This window comes from Colletotrichum tamarilloi, assembly GCF_030869305.1.
Source record: "Colletotrichum tamarilloi strain Tom-12 chromosome Unknown Scaffold_17.1, whole genome shotgun sequence".
Lineage (NCBI taxonomy): Eukaryota > Fungi > Ascomycota > Sordariomycetes > Glomerellales > Glomerellaceae > Colletotrichum > Colletotrichum tamarilloi.
The window spans coordinates 465,257-483,242 of record NW_026849400.1 but is presented as its reverse complement, the minus strand read 5'-3'; the positions used below and the strand labels follow the sequence as shown (position 1 = coordinate 483,242).

At 52.8% G+C, this 17,986-nt stretch overlaps 6 protein-coding genes across 6 annotated transcripts; 2 read left to right on the top strand and 4 right to left on the bottom strand.

Annotated features, from left to right (window-relative positions):
* Positions 1-502: 502 nt before the first annotated feature.
* CTAM01_06321 (ATP adenylyltransferase) lies at positions 503-1,805 on the bottom strand (the record flags this gene model as incomplete). The annotated part of the gene is made up of 2 exons (XM_060522348.1): positions 503-1,477; positions 1,686-1,805. The coding sequence occupies 2 exons, from the start codon at positions 1,803-1,805 to the stop codon at positions 503-505; spliced, it is 1,095 nt and encodes a 364-aa protein (XP_060383076.1).
* Positions 1,806-2,397: 592 nt separating this feature from the next.
* CTAM01_06320 (uncharacterized protein) lies at positions 2,398-3,142 on the bottom strand (the record flags this gene model as incomplete). The annotated part of the gene is made up of 4 exons (XM_060522347.1): positions 2,398-2,501; positions 2,566-2,663; positions 2,807-2,918; positions 2,980-3,142. Coding segments are annotated over 4 exons (477 nt in total), but the record flags the coding sequence as incomplete, so codon positions are not given.
* A 4,629-nt stretch (positions 3,143-7,771) lies between these two features.
* Positions 7,772-8,062, top strand: CTAM01_06319 (uncharacterized protein; the record flags this gene model as incomplete). The annotated part of the gene is made up of 1 exon (XM_060522346.1): positions 7,772-8,062. A coding segment is annotated over one exon (291 nt), but the record flags the coding sequence as incomplete, so codon positions are not given.
* A 522-nt stretch (positions 8,063-8,584) lies between these two features.
* Positions 8,585-13,295, top strand: CTAM01_06318 (transcription mediator subunit Med12; the record flags this gene model as incomplete). Its single annotated transcript, XM_060522345.1, has 2 exons — positions 8,585-9,813; positions 9,863-13,295. The coding sequence occupies 2 exons, from the start codon at positions 8,585-8,587 to the stop codon at positions 13,293-13,295; spliced, it is 4,662 nt and encodes a 1,553-aa protein (XP_060383073.1).
* Positions 13,296-13,888: 593 nt separating this feature from the next.
* Positions 13,889-15,232, bottom strand: CTAM01_06317 (uncharacterized protein; the record flags this gene model as incomplete). The annotated part of the gene is made up of 1 exon (XM_060522344.1): positions 13,889-15,232. One exon carries the CDS (start codon positions 15,230-15,232, stop codon positions 13,889-13,891), a length of 1,344 nt encoding a protein of 447 aa, XP_060383072.1.
* Positions 15,233-17,029: 1,797 nt separating this feature from the next.
* CTAM01_06316 (uncharacterized protein) lies at positions 17,030-17,469 on the bottom strand (the record flags this gene model as incomplete). The annotated part of the gene is made up of 2 exons (XM_060522343.1): positions 17,030-17,081; positions 17,135-17,469. The coding sequence occupies 2 exons, from the start codon at positions 17,467-17,469 to the stop codon at positions 17,030-17,032; spliced, it is 387 nt and encodes a 128-aa protein (XP_060383071.1).
* Between the last annotated feature and the right edge of the window lie 517 nt (positions 17,470-17,986).

The following is a 17,986-nucleotide window of genomic DNA, read 5'->3' as shown; positions in this document are numbered from 1 at the left end:
GCAAGGTGCTTAGGAGCCAGGGCGGCGTCGAAAAAGTTCGCCCTTTGTGGTTAAGGGTTCCCGCTAGATGGAAGGCCTGAATGGCTTTACTAGCCACTTGGAAGTTGCCGAAGTGGAATTCCCCGCGAACTCAAAACTTTATTGTTTGGCCTCATTCAATAGCAAGTTTGGTACTTAACATAGACTGTGATGTAGACAAAAGCTGATAGTGATGGCTTTGGATCGGTATAGGCCCACATGATGTCCTTCACAACCCAGCAAGAACCAAGGTCTGCAGAAAAGGGGTTAGTTAGCATTAACACGAGATGAATGGGGGATCTTGATGAAATGAAGCCTCTAATCGTCTATATGCTGCTGGCTTTCATCGCCTGCTTCATTCTGTTCCACATCTACATCTTTACCAATCCGTCTACACCACATCACTCCATCACAATCCACAGTCTCTAAAGCCCATCTTTCAAGCCTATCAAACCTCTGCTAAACTCCCAAAGCAACCCAACACTTACCTCCCAACGCCAACCTCCCCAAGCACCCTCCTCGCCCCCAGCTCCCTCCACTTCCCCACCGTCTCCGGCCTCGAAGCCCACACGACACCAAGCATACCAACAGCATTCACATCCGCCCCGTCAACACCCGCCTTCACCCTCGGAACCACAACAATCCACCGCCGTCCGAGAATAACATTATGCGGCACCGCCACGGCCCTCCCGTCCCCGTCCTCCTCGACAACCTTCTCCCGGCCGGGAATCAGCTCCGTCGCCTGGCGGAGCATGTCTCTGTATTTCGCCGTGAGGTCCTTTGTCGAGGGTGGCGATGTGCCGCTAAAGCGGTGGATGAAGTACCGGAACGGCGGCTCTTGCTTCCCGTCACCGACCGCTTCCGCCCCTGTCCCGGACCCGGCGTCGACGAGGTCAGGCCACATGGGAATCGCTCCCGGCGCAGGGATAACCTGCATATGCTTGTGCAACCGACTGCACCCGCCCTCCTTACCACAGTTGAAGATGACCAAGTACTCTCGTCTCTTCTCTTCCTCACCATCAGCACCAGCATCAGCATCACCTCCCCACACCCCATTCAACCCCCCCAGAACCTTCACCGCAGCCCGGAGATCCCGCTCACCCAGCCCCTCAAACTGCCTCCTCCTCCCATCGGCAGTCAAGAGGAGAAGATGCGGCCTGTACGCGCAGAACTTGTTGAACGCCAGCACATGCGTAGCCTCTTCATCCCCGCCGCCGCCGACGGTCGTGAGCTCGAAGCCCGCGATGCTGATGTCACCTCCGGGAAGGTTTCCTTCCTCGTCGAGGGTGATCTTGTTGTTCCTGTGTTTGCCGTCGTCTTGGGTCTGAGTGTTGGCGTGCGAGGTTGCGCTTGCGTTTGTCTGAGACGGAGGGCCATTGTCATCGGCTTCGTCTAGCTCCGCGTTGTCTTCTACCGCGGCGGGCTTGCTTTTCAACGCAGCCGTTAAGCGGAACTCAAACTAGACAGAATTGTCAGCTTCAGTGATTCCCTACGATTCCCTTGGGTTTAAAGCCCTTTACTATCCCTTTCTCTGCCCCTTATCACCATCTGTCTCAGTTTTCTCGTCAAGTAAAAAGCAAGACGGGAACGTACGGATACGCCCGTTATTCGTACCACAACTACAAGGATGAAATCCGGTGAAGAAGAGAAAAGAGAAAAGAACTGACCTTGAAACCTCCATCCTCGTGATAAATCTTCTCCATGTCCTCCGCGTACATCACAATCCCGTCCCGAACCTTTTCATCAAAGGCAGCGAGGACCGAGGCCTCGGTTATCGGAGAAGCCATTGCGCTTCTCCCTGCTCTGATGAGGCCCCACGCTTGGAGATGATTCAAAAGCGGCAACTAGGAGATGAATGCCGAATTATAAATTGGAGCGAAGTATTAACAGGATGTTAATATGAGAGAAGTTGTTGTACTGCGTAGACGAATCGACATGTTGAACGTCGCAGGAGTGGCAGTCGGAATGAAAGCCGGTTATTGGCCAGCTGCATATGACGACATCAGAAAGTACCCCCTTGCATCGATAATTGCACAACGCGACAACGTTCAATCTTAGGTTCTAAACTCCCAGAACGGTTTCCTGCATGATGTTTGCGAAAAGTCATAGTTGAACTTGATGCTATTAAGATTTTAGAGTATCAACTGCGTGACGTTCCTCTCGCGCCCGCTTTTACGTTTTGTCTCCAAAAGAGGTATTATACTACAATTTTCCACCACGCTTGATCCCCCCTGACGCTATCATCGACTCGTCAATATGCCTCCCCTTAGGTAGACACTGCCTGTACCTCGTCTCATACTGGGAACGGCTTATGATGCCAGATACACCCCCACTCTACACCACCGTCGACCCCGTCCCTCGTTATATGGGCAATCGTATCTACGCAGGAGGAACGGGGGCAGCGGGACCGGTGCCAGTCGCGGCGCCTCGTTGGGCGGGAGGAGGGAGGAAGAGGGGCAGGTAGCTGACGGCAAGAGCCATAACTGTCATGTATCGTCAGTGAACAGGCTCGTGAAAATGCGACCAAGGGGTCGGGTAGATACATACCTGACATGCCCACGGAGAAGTATCCCGGCGTCGCGGAGCTCTTCTTCGTCTCCTCGCTCTCACCAAGCCAAGTCTGAATGCTGAAGACGACGGAAGCCCTATTTCATAGCCTGTCAGTAAGTCTGATCTTCGACTAAAGCTCATGTAGACCCCTGTGCTATGGTTGCTTGGCCGCCACAGCTCGGTACAGTGCCAGCAATGCTATTCGTCTCGCTGAGGGTGAACAGAAAATGCGCCATACCATCCGATAAACTTGTTGCGCGTAAGCATCGCAGCCATTGGCAGGGTAGAAGACAGCGTCGAGGAGAGCTCGGTGGAGTCGCCCTTGGCCTTGGGCTCCTGATAGGGGACGACTGCGCGGGAGAAAAAGGTTAGCAGACATTCGCGACAGGATAGGAGTGGTGCAAAACATACTCAGGTCCGGCCGACGCATATCCCGCTTGGACGCCATTGTGAGAGCTCTGGTTGAATTGGATGTGCTGTACGAGGAGGGCAGAGAGCTGTGGCGGAGGTGGTTCGAAAGGTACCACGGTCCTGGATGCGCGAATGAAGCTCTCACCCGAAGTGACAGGGCCGCACTCCAACAGAAAAGTGGCGCCTAAGTCTTCAGGCAGAAATATACGCGACCCCAAAGAGCTGGGGAAGGACAGAAGGGAAGGGGAAGGGAAAGGCTGGCCGATTGCCCCGCCCCGCTTGCACACACTCAGCCGACGACACGTTTTCTGCTATATCTACGCCCCCCCACTCTTCTCTCCCGGAAGGTGCCTGGGGGTGTGTATCTTGTCGCGCGAGCCGTCAAGCGGCCCCTCCGAACGCCGCCGCCCCACGAACCGATCTGACAGTGGGAAGCAAAAGTTGCAGAGATTCCGAGGGACGCGGATTCCGATAACGAACAGGCTCACACTTTGCGTGCCCGGGATTTCCAGAAACCTGATACTAAAAGATGGGGATCGCCGTCTGCCCAGTGCGAAGGTGGGAGGACGCTCCCGCCGACGGGCTTAACCTTGCGATGGTGTTCGTTCCGCTGCCGAATTCGACTCCATGAGTGTGTCCGGGAATTGGAGAGCCAAGTTTACAGACTGCAACGGATAACCTCCGCTGGACATTGTCTACGTGTGCCAACGCTCTGTAGGGGGAGATATGACAGGATCCCGAAATGTCTGACTCTGGGACGTGGACCACTGGATACTCTGGGTGTCGAAGTTTGCGGGGCCTCGGAAGATGCGGCCTACGGAGGGTCCAAAAGAAAGGAGAAGGGCAGAACAGCTGCATATTACTCCGGCGTCTTCTCCGTGGCCGTGGTAATCATTCGCAGCATGGAGCTTTGCCGGAGCATTTTGTTTTGCGCGCCTGCACGGCACCCTTACGAAATCCCCTTCTCCGTTATCTGGCGCGGAAAGTATCGCCCGTATGCGGGCCCCTCTGCAGCAAGACGAGCACGAGATAACAGCTAGGCTGCGGCCGTCTGCCCTTGCAGGCACAGCTATATTCCCCCACACGGGGCCTGCAGGAGAAGGAAAGGAGGGCCCTGGTGGCCCTTTTTTGGAGTTCGCTTGGAACTTTCGAAAGAAGGTTTTCGACATCTTCTGGGGCCCTGGGCTGGGCATTGTCGGGGAAGCGGCCTTGGAGTCTGGAGATGCGGTGTGCTAACACTGCTGCTATACCTACCATCGTGGCCTGTGCTTGTCCAAATAGCCCTCCAGACGCGGGCTTTGGTCGCAGCGACACGGAGCCTAACATTATAGATGTCGTTTGGCGAATAAGAGCCGGATAACTCCAGTTGGGCTCTGCGAAACGTGGATGCCGCTGGAGAGGAGTCTGGTAGAGTGGTGGAACACGGAATAAAAGCCAACGAAAGGCCTCCAGCTGGCATAGTTGATGGGTCTGTTTGACACGCAAAAGCCCACTCAGCACCAGCAGAGCCCGAAGCAAGTCAGGCACGGCGACCCGACTACCTATGATTGCGCATACCTCATCAGGAAAATGTCTCGAAAGTTGGTGACCGCGGTCATACGGGAGCAGGTTGTGTCAGCTGAAAGAAGATGGCCGATGCCATCGTGTGTTTTCTTGTGTTTATGGCAGGTGTTCGGCGGCTTCTCAGTGGCCACCCCCGCCAGGTACCACCTGATTTGCAGCGGCGGATCGCATGCAGCATGATGGCAGATTGCGTGACACCTGGCGGCGATTCGGCCATCAAAGACATGGACAGCGCGTGGGCGACGCAAACCAAGGAGCCGCGGTGCCACGGCGGCCCGGTGCCTGGTCTGGTGTAGTAAGACCGGCGGGCGTGGTTTGGCACATTTTGGTTCGCCGGCCGAAGACAAACTTTCCCAGGGCCTGGAGAAGGAGTCTACCCCAGGGCCCTAAGGAGAGTCGGGATAGTCGACCGGGATGCTGTTCGATAGAAGCCGAAGGGTACTATAGCCCCCCTCCTTCAGTGGTCGAGCCAGTGGTTGAAAAGGTCCCGGGGATAATGAGAGCCAGAGACAGGTGTCCCACGAGACCGGAGAGTATGGACGAAACGCGGGAAGAGTTAGGGCCGGTTTTTTGTGTCAAACGGGGCTGGTGGGTGCTGTGAATCTGGTGGCCATTCTCTGCGGAAAGCAGTGCCGCTCGCTCAGATCGTCTACCAATTTTGCAGAGTTGGGCCTGTTCTTCTTGTCCCTCACCACCTGTTCGGGAGTCGGGAGAGCGGGCTGATGGGACGGTGGGAGAGGGGGAGGGGGAAGGGATGAGACAAAACACACGGGGTCGTAGACAAATCAGATGCAAGAGAGAAAAGGGCAAGACAGGCGTCGCTCGAAGCGAATGTGTCGATAATGGCGATGATGCGTCGTCCTGTCGATTTTGGGTTGGATGGTGGCGTTGAAGTAAAGCACCCGAAAGTGGTAGCTAAGATGCAAGTGGCAGCTAGTTACGGAGACGAACACTTGCCAACCTGCCGCTCTGCGAAAGCGACAACTGCCCAGGTGTATTCGATTGATACTAAGAACTGACAAACTACCCACGGAAGGGACGTTTGGTGCGATTGGACGGGTTAAGAGAGCGGCAGAAGGCCAGGCCGGGCGATAGGAGCAGCTGTACGGAGTAGTCGTCTTGGGATCTTGGACCGACTGCGGCTAACAACATCCCAACAGCCTATTCCGGCTTCCTCTCTCCGCCCTTCCGTCTGGTGATGTGTACATAGATGGGCTCTGCCATTCCAGCGGTACGGAACACCGAAGGAAGCAAGATTTAGACCTGGGCGAAGGGCACACCCGGGCGTTTGGGTTCCCTAGCCGTACCTCCAGAGTCCAGAGTATCCGTACAGGTAGGAAGAGTCTAGGAGAGTGCAAGTGTCTTTACTAAGCGGTGGCCCGGTCCTTGTCAGCATCGACTGCGAACTGACACTTGTCTAATTTAGCATGCTTCGGGTTATTTCGATGACTGCCAAAGTTTATACGCGAGGATGCAAGTCTGATACGGAGCTTGGGAAAAAGGCAAAAGGGGGCTTACGATGATGATGATATTGATAATGGCGATAAGTATCTGTAATCCATCATTGTCTTACATCTCAGCACTCCAAAGAGCCCATATGGATACACTGAGTGACTGACAAGGAACGACTTTCAGAACTGGACAAGCCAGAAAGGAAACAAGACCGGGGCGAAGGTCACTTGGAGGCGGGAGTGGGCGAATCAGCTGTAAGACATTGGCTGAACAAACCAATGAGACAGACTGGGCCCCATGGCGGCGGACGGGGGTTGTCCTTGGACTGACGGATTTTGGAGGTTCCATTGGCATCAGGGGACTGAGAGGAGAGAGAGGAAAAGAGACAGAAAGGGGGGGGAGGTGTGTGTTCTTTTCCCCCAGCTGATCGAAGAATCGGTCTAACCTATTCAAGCCAAGGCGCCAGCTTGACCTGGTTGTCGTCGATAATTTGTTGACAGGAAGCTTCCGATTTCCATTCCTAGTTCATTACATCGCATCGTTACCAATTGTTCATCATACGACCAGTCTCAGGTTACGGTCTGCAGGTAGGCAAATGAACAAGCTGAATCTGCCTATTACTTGAGTATTGTGTTGCTGTAGCAAATGAGTTTCCCAGCCTCATCTTTTACCGCTAGTTTTTTCCCCCTATTGCCGCCGCCGCCTTAAAGCCTGCCGCGTATCCGCCTGCTTTATGCCGAAACACCAAACTGTTCTTTTTCCTTAGCCAAGAACGGGACGTTGCTGTTTGGTCCATGTCTGCATCGTGTGGTCTGGGAAGTGGGTGTAAACTCTGTCCTAGATACAGATGTTCCTAGTTAATAGGTAATGCTTGGTGAACTCGGGTCGGCATCCGAATTGGAACATGCACACCACAGAGACAATGTTTTAACTACCCAGTACTGTGTAGTTTCCGTATTGACACAGAAAGAGTGCGCAGAAACATTAAACAGTCCCTGCGCTTATCGGGAGCTTCCCGCAAGTCGGCGCAACTCATCAACCTGGTCATGTCCGTGAACTCGAACTCATCCATCTCGGAGAAGGTCCCAATTCAACAAATCGTACACACACTATAAGCCGTATGGGATTGGACTACCTACAGAGCACAGCGTGTGAATGAGGCGCTTAATCCAACCAGCCCACCCCCCCCCCCCCCAAAGTCGCCTTGCTGGTTCCAGGGCTCCAAGCAACATACTGAGAGAAAAACTCCCGCTCCCTGGAACCGCAGATCCCATCGGCTCCCCGCCCCACGACTAAAAGCAATTTAGCTGCTGTTCCCTGGACGCCCACTCACTCTCACACACACACCTTCTTTTCACTCACTCCGCTGTCCCTCTCACTCTCACCTCTCACTTTCACTCACTTACTCATTCAAATCCCCCTCCTCAGCTCACACCCCCCTTCCCGTACCATCTCATCCCGTATCACACGCCACACCCTCCGCTTTCCGTTCCGTCCACCAGCACCAGCACCCGCACAGGGTGTTTGTCAGGTTGCCTCTGGTTGCCTTTCCCATTTTCAGTTACCATTCCCATTCCCCGTTCCTAGCCTGAATTCGGTCGAATTGAATTCGTCGGGTCCTTATGTGCTGCGTGACTAGATACCCAGTCCTAGGCTGAGCTGAGCCAAGGCACACTATAACCCCGAGCCATCTTTGCCGTCCGTCTAATGGTCTCCTGCACCACCTAGTACCTACGGAGTGCGCTGCGCTGCGCTCTGGCTGCATTGTAAACCCCAACCCACGGCAACTCTGCCTGTCACTTTCAAACACCTTCTCAGGCGCCCTCTCTCTGTTCTCCTTTCCCTCTCTCTGCCTTTTGAAGCTCAATCTCCCCCAGTCGTTGACTCGTTTGGGAACAAGACTCTTCCTCATACCTGGGCTACGATTTTCTCCGCTCCCCGCCTCCTAGCTTTGTTCATGTTGTCTGATCTTGACGTTAGCTCTCTGCAACTCATCGCTCACCATACGACTTGTCCCCTTGTCTTGACACTCATAATCAACGGCTTCAACACAACAACAACAACATAGGCTCTTTCAATTTCAACAGTGTCAGCAACCAGCAGGATTTCCAGCGGGCCGTCGCGAGTCATCCGACAACAGCGAACCTGGCATACGCGGGAACCTTCGGAGATACTGCGCCCCCGTCTCTGTATCCGTGGTAATAGCCAGCCGTACGAAAGATCCCACGCGCACTTTGCAAATCCGCCGCCGCTGTACCGTACGGTACCGCACCAGGGCCCTGCACACTCCACCGCTGCATGCACCCACCCTACCAGTGGCCTGCTAATCCAGTCCCAATCCGCAAACCGCTCTTGCACCCCCGACCGCTGCACAGATAGCGCGGCTGACGCCGTCAGATCCCCGACATCAATCCGTCGACCGATTATTCCTCCTCCCCCCCTTCCATCCAACATCACTTCAACATCGTCAAACTGCTGGCACTCGGCATCGCAGCCTCGGCGCTTCGACCTAGTCGCCTCCTCACTACATCCAACACACCCGATCATATCTTGAGAAATCAGCAATGTCGCCTCGGAATTTCCGCCTGCGATGACCTCAAGGACCCCAATGGGCGTCCAGCCGCGACCGCCCCAGCAGCGAACACTGAGCAGCTCGGGCTTGTCCGTCCAACGGCCAACCCAACAGCGTTCCCTGTCCGCCCAGTATTTGCCCCAGTCGCCTGTTCGAAAGGATAACCTCATCGACCTGACTGGCGATGCCAACGACGCCGCCGTCGCACAGAACAGATATGGCACGTTACCGCGGAGGGGAGGCTCTCGCCTCAAGCTGGAGTTGTCCAACGAGGCCATGCTTGCCCAGCACGGTGTCAGCGAGTCCCCAAAGACCCTCACGCCTTCCCGCCTTATGCCCAAGAACGAAACCTCAAACCTTACCGATATGAGCTCGCCGGCCTCGGCCAAGGGCCAGCCCGTCGACGCAGATAACCCCCCGATGCCCATGCCGAAACGTCGTCCGCGATTCGTCGTACCCGCCGCCGTCAAAGATGCGCCGGCGCCTGTCATGGCAATCAAGAAGGATGGCCGACCGAAACCGTACCACATCGAGACCCCAAGCATCGCCCCCCGATATGCGCCGTTTAGCAAACCGAGGCCCGACGCCGTAGCCAAACCAGGCTTTGGAGGTTCGAGTAGTGGCGCGCGAGATATCCCGGATATGGGGCACGCCGACTTCTTCCCGTGGACCGGAAACCACCCCGAAGACCAATATACCGAATCGATCATCAAGAATGGATACTATGATAAACAACCGCAGGCCTCGGTCGAGACACAATCTGCCAAGGCTGCACTGTTTCCCGCCCTCAAGCATAAGAGCGGGCTGAACTTGTTGTCCAACATCTTCATCGGAGTGCTAAACCAGAGAAAGCTCAATGGCCAGATCTCGTCGCCCTCGACCTTCAAGCCGCCGCCGCGCGTTACCCTGACCGATACGAAGCGAGAAATGTGGCTGAGGGACTTGGCGAACCCATCGATATCGTTGCGCCGACTGAGCCGAACGATTCCCCACGGTATCAGAGGCAAAGTGCTTCTAGACCACTGCCTCAATAAGAACGTGCCGACAGAAAGAGCAGTCTGGCTGGTCAAGTGCGTTGGCGCCAATGAGATCCGAGCCTTTAAGAGAAAGGGAAACGGCCCTGGACCCTTTGTGCTCGGTGGCGAGGCAAAGTGGCTCAGAGACTGGACGGTTTTCGTGGAGCAATTTGTGGAAGGAGTCTCGGCGGCCTTTGGGGACAACGACTGGAAAGCCAAAGTTCAATATGCGTAAGTCTACGTCATGCGATGCTTCATGTGTGCGAGCTAACCTTTATAGCATCCGACTTGCGACACACCTCTATGCGGAACAGCTACTCGACCGAGACCACTACATGGATTGGCTTGTATCCGGGTTGGAGAACTCGACACAATCAAAGTTGCCAATGTGGATTCTCACAACACAGATTTACTGGAAAGATTTGCTTCGTTTAAGAAGATATGGCCGACGATTGGTGAATTCGTTGCTCAGCCATCTCAACACGGTACGCCAGCTCAAACCCACAGGGAGTTCGCAACTAACTGTTCAGATTTATAACGATCCCGACCGCGATATCCTCACCCAACTCTCTACGAGGTTGACGTCTCTACTGACACCCCTGTTGTCCGCCTACTCGGACAACTTCGTGTCTCCTGCGACTTGGTTCAAGTACAGAGACGCTCTGCTCGCATCTATTCCGATCGATAACGACTTTGCCCAAAACGCATTCAAGTGGATCAATGTCAGAAACGAGCAGCTAGTTGCATCAGCCAGCAACTCCCAGCCGGCAAACCGACAGATACTGGTCAAGCATCTCGACACCTCATTCATGTCTTTGTACAGCCCCGACTTGGCTACGCAGTGCTGGGCTGTTAGTGAAGACAAGGGAATGATAGTTCGCACATTATTGGAGTGGTGCACCTCGCCTCACCGACCAGGCAACGCAAAGGTGTACATCACTGCCAGTCTTCTTCGAGCTTGGGCGGCTGCTGGAGTGGATGTGACGACGGCGATTCTCGAGTTTCTTAGTGCAAACCCACCAACCGAGACAAGATCAAAGAGAGTTTTCCACCAGCTGGTGTCAGAAATCGTACGATCAGGGGACTTCCAACTTCAGGGATACATATTCTGGCTCATTGCCCGAGGCGGACTGAGAGAACCGGCCGATACTGAGGCAGATGGATCTTGTGCTACAAGGCTGCTTGTCGACCTCCCTCTCCACGCCCTTAACTCTTCTGCCCAAGCCACACGAGCAAGCCTCCTACGACGAGCATCCTACGACGTCAACGACGAAGCCCAGGATATTAACACAGCTCTCAAATGCATTCAGCATGTTATGGGACTTCCTCTTCCGCCTGGAGATCCGATGCTCCAGCGGAAGCCCGTACCAGTCGGAAAGCTCTGCAGGCTGATTACCAACAGCAACCGAGCATTACAAACCGAGGTCGGAGCTAGGCTTCTGCAAATATTCACCAAGGAAATAATTATGACGAAGAACGGCCCCCAGGTCTCCCCGGCTATGTTCAACTTCGCTCGTGCTGTTCTTGAAGCGGCCTCCGACTACTCGGTTCTCGTCGAAATTGTCAAGGTGGTGTCGAGAGCTTCGAATCCCGAGATTCTTGCCTCCTGCGCCGATACTTTCAACGTCCACCTACCGATTTTCGCAGCACTGGGCGTGGCCAAGGAACTGTTCGATGCGCTGATGGAAAGGTTGAAAGCGGTTAGTGACGAACAAGGACCTGCTGCCCGACCTCTCTTGGCGTCTCTGGCAAATCTTTCGACCATGATACCCGGTTACACGAATACTGCTGTCTACTTGCGTCAGCAGCTCCACCAATGCGATCGCAATAACCCTATCGACGCATGCTCGCCCGTATCTGATAACATGACGGCACAGCTACAGGATGCCGAGGGCGAACTACACGAAGAGATCGAGAAGCTTTTGACGAGCGGGACCAGCGTCGATCGGCCTACCATGGACCGACTTTTCCAGACCGTGGTCGGACGGTTGGAATCTTGCTGGTTAAAGTCGGCGGACAGACAGCGTGCTTATAGCGCACTTCTCGGGAGGCTGCGCATTTTCGACGCTCAGCACTTTGACGTGCGCATGACTGACTGGGTCCATCACATCAGCGCGTTGAAGACTCGCCCTACGCTGGAAAATATCTACCCCCTTCTCATCAGCATGGGCTGTCTGACCTTGCCCATTATTCTTACCACGACATCCGTCGAGGCAGGGAAGATCGGGCTGAACCCCTCGATGCCACCTAACAGCACCACGACGTACATGCAGGAAGTCCTCTATCTGACAACGATGCCCCTTCCCGCCAAGACCGCATTAACACCCGAAGAGACCTACCGATTCTATATTCAGCAACGAGTGGCGCCACGTCAAAACCACAAGGATATGGTCTATCTTGTGAGGAATGCTCTCGTCGAGTTCTCGAGGCTGCAGGGAATCGTCGAATCTTCGATGCTGCCACTCGCAAACCCCGAAATCAAGGACACAGCGCTGCAACTGCTCAAGTTCTTGGTTCTGCGGGATCCTCCATCGGTGGTTCAAGCGCTGGGTATCAAGAACCCAGAGCCTGCGTTGACAAGTCTGTTTGCACAGGTTACGACCAAACTCCTACTACCGGATGCTGGCGATGATTCACCACTGACATTTGAGACGGTCCTGGAATTGGCAAACGAGTTTACTCTCCCATTTTGCCAGCTCAAGCTTTCGGTTGGCCTCGCGGCGGATAGCACGACAAGCCCGGGAGGAGGGGAACAGGCTCTCACGCAGTTCGACATGTTTTCGAGGGCGATGGACCGCGCTGTGTCAGCCAACAACGTCATGTGGACTAGCATGCTACCCTACCTGAGCGAGGACATAACGGAGCATCTTAAGAAGCAGGCTCATCTGCGTTTCCTTGGTCTCTTCCCGTCAAACAAGAACCCACCTGCTGCGGATCCTCTTTCTCAGGAAAGCACTCAGCTCGCAGGAAGTCTGCTTTCAGTAGTCGAGGCGATCCTGAGAGGTCGTCCGCCTGTCCGAACATCACAGCTTACTTCGGGCATGGTTGAGAAGCTTGCAGAGCTGTGGGAAGTCCTGGCAACCGACGACATCAACAAGAGAGACCTGCGCGCCTCAATTATCCGCTACTGGCTTCCCGCCTTGTTGCGGTTCATCACGCTCCACACGACTGCAAACGAACCTGCGCCGGTAGCGACTCAACCCCAGGCCGCCAACAACATGAAGCCGCCCGCCAATGCTGCTGTTTTCGAGATTCGGGCGAGAATTCTGATTGTTCTGTCTGGTCTTACTCTCGAATTGGACAATCTAGCATTCCAGGACGCTCAAAATGGCCGACCGCTCGGCCAGCAGGTTTTCGATCTGGCCCTACTACTAGTCGATACTTTGCCAGACGACATACGCCTGCAGTGTGTACGAGTCTTGCTTACAGGCGGCACCATGCAGAACCCAGCATCCTCAGATGCCCGTCTCCGATACCTATTTAGTCACATGCCTCCAACGACGGAGCAATTCGTGCTTGCTCATAGACAGCAATCTACTACACAACCAAACGGGCCGCAGAGAATCAAGATGCCGATCTCGATGCAAGGCACCGATAAATTAACGCCGTTCATCTACCGCAAATGGGAGATGCTCAGCGAGCCCACTCCCAACGTTGGAGAGAACGACACGGCTCTCAGTCTCACGTTATTTGAGGCGATTAAGATTCAGTAAACAAATTGGAGGAAGCGTTGGGGATACACACACACACATAAACACACAAATATTTCATTACTGTCATGCATACGTCGGAAGAAAGGCGAGGTGTTCATTCATAGATACCATTACTGGTCCAAATCGGGATTGTAGAATCAGGCAGGCGAGGGGGGAGCAACGAGAAAAGATCCTTTTTTTGATACCAGGATGGAAAGTCAATAGTCGGTCGGCGTCGGCTGGCTTGGAAAGATTGAAGGAGAGGGATGGAGGGGGTCGACATGATTGTATTAGTGAGGCGGGCATTAGGGGGGTTTTTCCTTTTTCATCATCATGACAACAACATTATTATTTAAACGTGTTTATGACAGCTTTGTTCGTTGCAGAATGTGTGAGATTGTGACTTGCTTGTGACGAAGTCATGGTGCTTAAAAGTTAACCTAGGGATTATATGTACTAAACCCCGGGGCTAATTGATATAGCATCCACGAACGACCAAGCACAGGCACGAGAACATCAAGCAAAACCTTGACGCATCTCAAGGAAGGTTTTAGACACCACAGTCTCGGATTCAAGTCTTTCTTATGGTATAGACATAAAATGTACCATTTGACCTACGAATCACTCCCAGTTCCAACCTGCAGCCGGCTAGCTGCCTTCGCCTCCCTCTCAGCAACAACATCGCGTTCTATATTCAGAACATCGGCAAATGAAAGCACAAGCCGGGCTGCTTCATGATCTTTAGGTACCCAGCCAAGATACGGATCCTCATCCCGCCGCAACTGCAATCTCTGTATGAATCTCTCGCGGATAATGGCCGGGATGTTGTTGCCTTCCCTCAGTCGCCTCTGTCTGGATTCGAAGATAAGGTCCATGACCTGTAGCAAGGAGATTTGAGATGGGCAACGGGGTACGGTATCCTTCATTTGGCTCTTTAGGAGCGAGTAGAAGGACAATAGGCGGTTGGCCCCGCTGAGGTAGGTATCTTGGAGGCTGAGCTCGTAGGACGGGGGGTAGAAGCCGGAGAGTTCCCAGTCTATGATGGCGGAGAGCTCGTAGTCGGAAGTTTCGTTAGAAGAGTCAGATTGATAGGCAGAGGTAGACTCAGAGTCGGACAGGCTGCTGACGATGATGTTGCGGGGGTTGAGGTCGTTGTGGCAGAGAACGGCCTCTCGGTACCATTCCTCCCAGCAGCCCTTTTCAACTTTCACGAAGCCGAGGTCTGAGTATTCCGACTGTACGACTACACCACCAGACTCCGTGGCGACCATGGCGTAGAAGGGTCGTCCACTCAGCTCCCACCTCTTGTCGATGGCGCTGAGAAGAGCTGGCCCGTCCTTGGGAGCGAAGAATCCCGTGCTCGGCCCGCCCATGAACTCTGTTTCCCCCAGAATGTGCTCCCTGAGGCCGCCCGGTGCTAGAGGTAGCTCGCACTTAGCCAAAATGTCCCGAATTCGGTCTAGAGAGTCGGGAATCCGAATAGAATGCAGTTTCTGTAGTGCCTCGACGAGAGCAGCCATAACGGACTGTTGATTTTCGTCACTCATCTGCTCCCATACGTCTTCTAATGTCTTCCCCTTGATATACTTCGTCACACTGAACTGTACTAGTTTTCTCTGGGCATTGTTGGTCATGCCGGTCCGATATGTCTTTGGGATGAGTTTTGGGATGGCGAGCGAGGCGATCTGCTGCATGGCTGAGACGGTGGCAAATTGTGTAGATTCCTCGTTCTTGGCTACGACCTCCAGACGGATTAGATACGAGGGAGGAGGCTTGCGGGCATCAGGCTTGCTGATATCTGGCCTGCTGGTATCTGACTGGCGGGCATGTGGGAAGCTGGCTTTGAAGACGCATTTGTCCCAGGTTTGTACGAAGATACTATCTATGGAGACGTGAGGTTGATCAGGAAAGATTTGGTTGAGGAGGGCGTCATCAGGAGCGAGATCTCGAGAGTCCATGATGTATGACACTATGAACATGTGGTGTCAGGATGGTGAGGAAGGAAGAGTTGAAGGCCGTATCAAGCTTCTTCGGAATTCGAGGGTGGTCATTGGTCGTTAAGTAGCGGCGCAGCCTCACACCATCACTGCCATGCTGCAGGTACAACAAGGGGTGGGCGTCTTTGTCAAAATGAACAAACAGAACCAACGGCCTGCGCAGCCGGAATGGGAGCGGATCAGACGCTGTTTGCCCTTCGAGGTTTGGTTAGCATTAGCGATCTCAGGTTGTACAAGGAAAGATGTGGGTGGGAGGGGGGAGGGAATCATGGAAATGTTGCTATCTTCATGGACAGTCAATAACAAGAGAGGTGTTCCAAGAATACCCCATGACATACATTATATTCTGGCCCCTATGTATGCTCAATTCCCCATTTCAAAGAAGTTTACTCCACATTATATTTCGTACCGAGCGCCAAGCATTACATGCCACAAGCAGTGAACCACAGCACGATCTCCAGTGTCACAATGTGATGGATTCCAAAGCGCAACGCTAATATGTAAACGTCAGACCAAATCATTGCAACTTATGCTCAAGTGAGGCTCGAAAAAGCTATAACGTCAATGTCAAGATCTTTCTCCCACTTACTTCGCGGCCAATAGTTCAGGAGGAGTCGTTGCAGGTGCAGACATCGGCGCTTCCGGCGTAGTTCTTACCACACTTGCCGCATTTATTCTTGTCGACAAGTTCAACCTGTGTTGTAGACTTCTCCGGGGTGGGGCTCATCTCAATGTGGTTCGTCATATTTTTTGGTCTGCAGTAAGTAATGGCTAGTTGAGGCTATAGCTTTCCTATTTGTTGGTGTTCTTCGTGTGTGTGGTGTGTGTGTGTGTGTGGAGATGAAGACTGAAATTGACAGGAAAGACATTCAGTTCGCCCTCTTAAGTCTCAAATGCTCTTGCGTGAGTGATAAATCAAGGGAGCCTTGTTGCTGTGAAGGCTCTTTGATACAGCTTATCTCAATGTTCAATGTTCTCGGCCCTTGCTCAGTTGTTCACTGCAACTATGTGCTCACTGCAACTATGTGTTCACTGCACCAGCTCACACGCTGCCTGATTGCAAGGTATCTTGACAAGGAATCTGCGTATTTACGAAGAATTCAGACAAACAATCTCCTTTCCTCTCTCCATTTGTTCTTTATGAGTGCATCATCACTGATGTGTATGCTAATGGAGCCTTTGTCTGATTCCATACCAGAAGCCAGCCTTTGGCCAGAACAGCCTGTCTGAGGTGACGCAAAAAGATGTCTAAAGCGTAGAAACAGCACAAAGACGAAAATCTGTCACTATTGTCTTTCAATAACTTCTTTCTTGATTGCTGGGCAGATATCTGAAAGTAGTCTACGAGTTTGAATGTTGTACTTATTTTAGCATGCCCAGATCCGACAGCGGCGGTATGCGTATTCTAGCGAAGGTCTTACATATCTCACTACGGGGCTCATTGGGTGTTTGGTCTTACTAAATTTGAAGACCTACTTTATTAAGGGTAAATGAAAAAGCAATGAAATCAGAGACTTTGGAGTTCGCATAAGACGCTTATCAACGACGAAGTAACATGCCTGACGTGACCACACCAAAACCGCCGTCAGTATAGACGCATACAGTATGATGGATATATTACCCACTGGTACCTGACGGGTCTCTCCCAATATTTCGAAATTTCGTGTGTTACAGCACAGAAACTAATTATGACGATGGACAAATTTATTATTTAACAACTACCCTTAAGTTCCTCCGGTATCCTCAACAGAACATTCATCAGCAGGACACAGACCAAGCTTGCCACTTCCCAAGCTTAGAGCTTGATAATCTACACCAGTGTCAGTCAACAATCATCATGTTTCTTCATCACAGAACACTCACTGGACACATCCGTCCTGGACCTGATCGACACGCTGCCAGTTGGTAGGATCGCTTATGGATGCCACACATCCAGCAAGTCCAGGTCGCGTAAGTCGATCCGTAAAGATGTCAATCGTGCAGCCTCCAAAGACGATGTTGACGCTCTTTGCGTCATAGTTGGCAAAGCTCTTGTTGATGCTCGTCATGGTAAAGCACTGGGCGAGGTGTTCAGTTCCCGTGTTGGAGCCACCACCGTAGTGAAATGTCGTACCGCCGGCGCATTGATCATGGTCGTGGAATGTTACTGACCAGGCGGAGGCGGTGGTCACGACGGAAAGAAGAAGAGCGAGCTTCATCTTGGAAGTAATTGAACAATAGCAAAACTTAAGTGATAGAAATAATTGACATGGAATGGAGGGTTTAGCGTTGGCTCTGGCTTGGCAGAGCTTGGTTTATGTAGTGTTGTGGGCGACGTGCGTGTACGAAAGGCATCTGGGGCTTGGATTTTTCACGTTTGTAGATCAACAACTTATCAAAGTCACGCGTATCGTTACAATCAGGAAAGTTTTCATAGTCTACTATCTAATAGATTGCTACTTGCTCCACTCACCAAGTCGCGCGGATAATCGGCATGCTTTGAAATTGGGCTGTGCGGGGCCATTGCGAGCTTATATACTGATGATCAACGTAGTAGTTGTTAAGACTCACAAGCGCTACGCATTTTTGGGGATTACAAAGTTTAAAGTTGCGGGATGGCCGAAATTTGATGCGAGATTTGCGAGTACTTCGGCTTCGTCTATCTGTTCTAGGGGATTAGTTCCCGAAACCGAGAGACGTAACGACTTATGGGCTTGTGCCTGACTCGCACTTTTT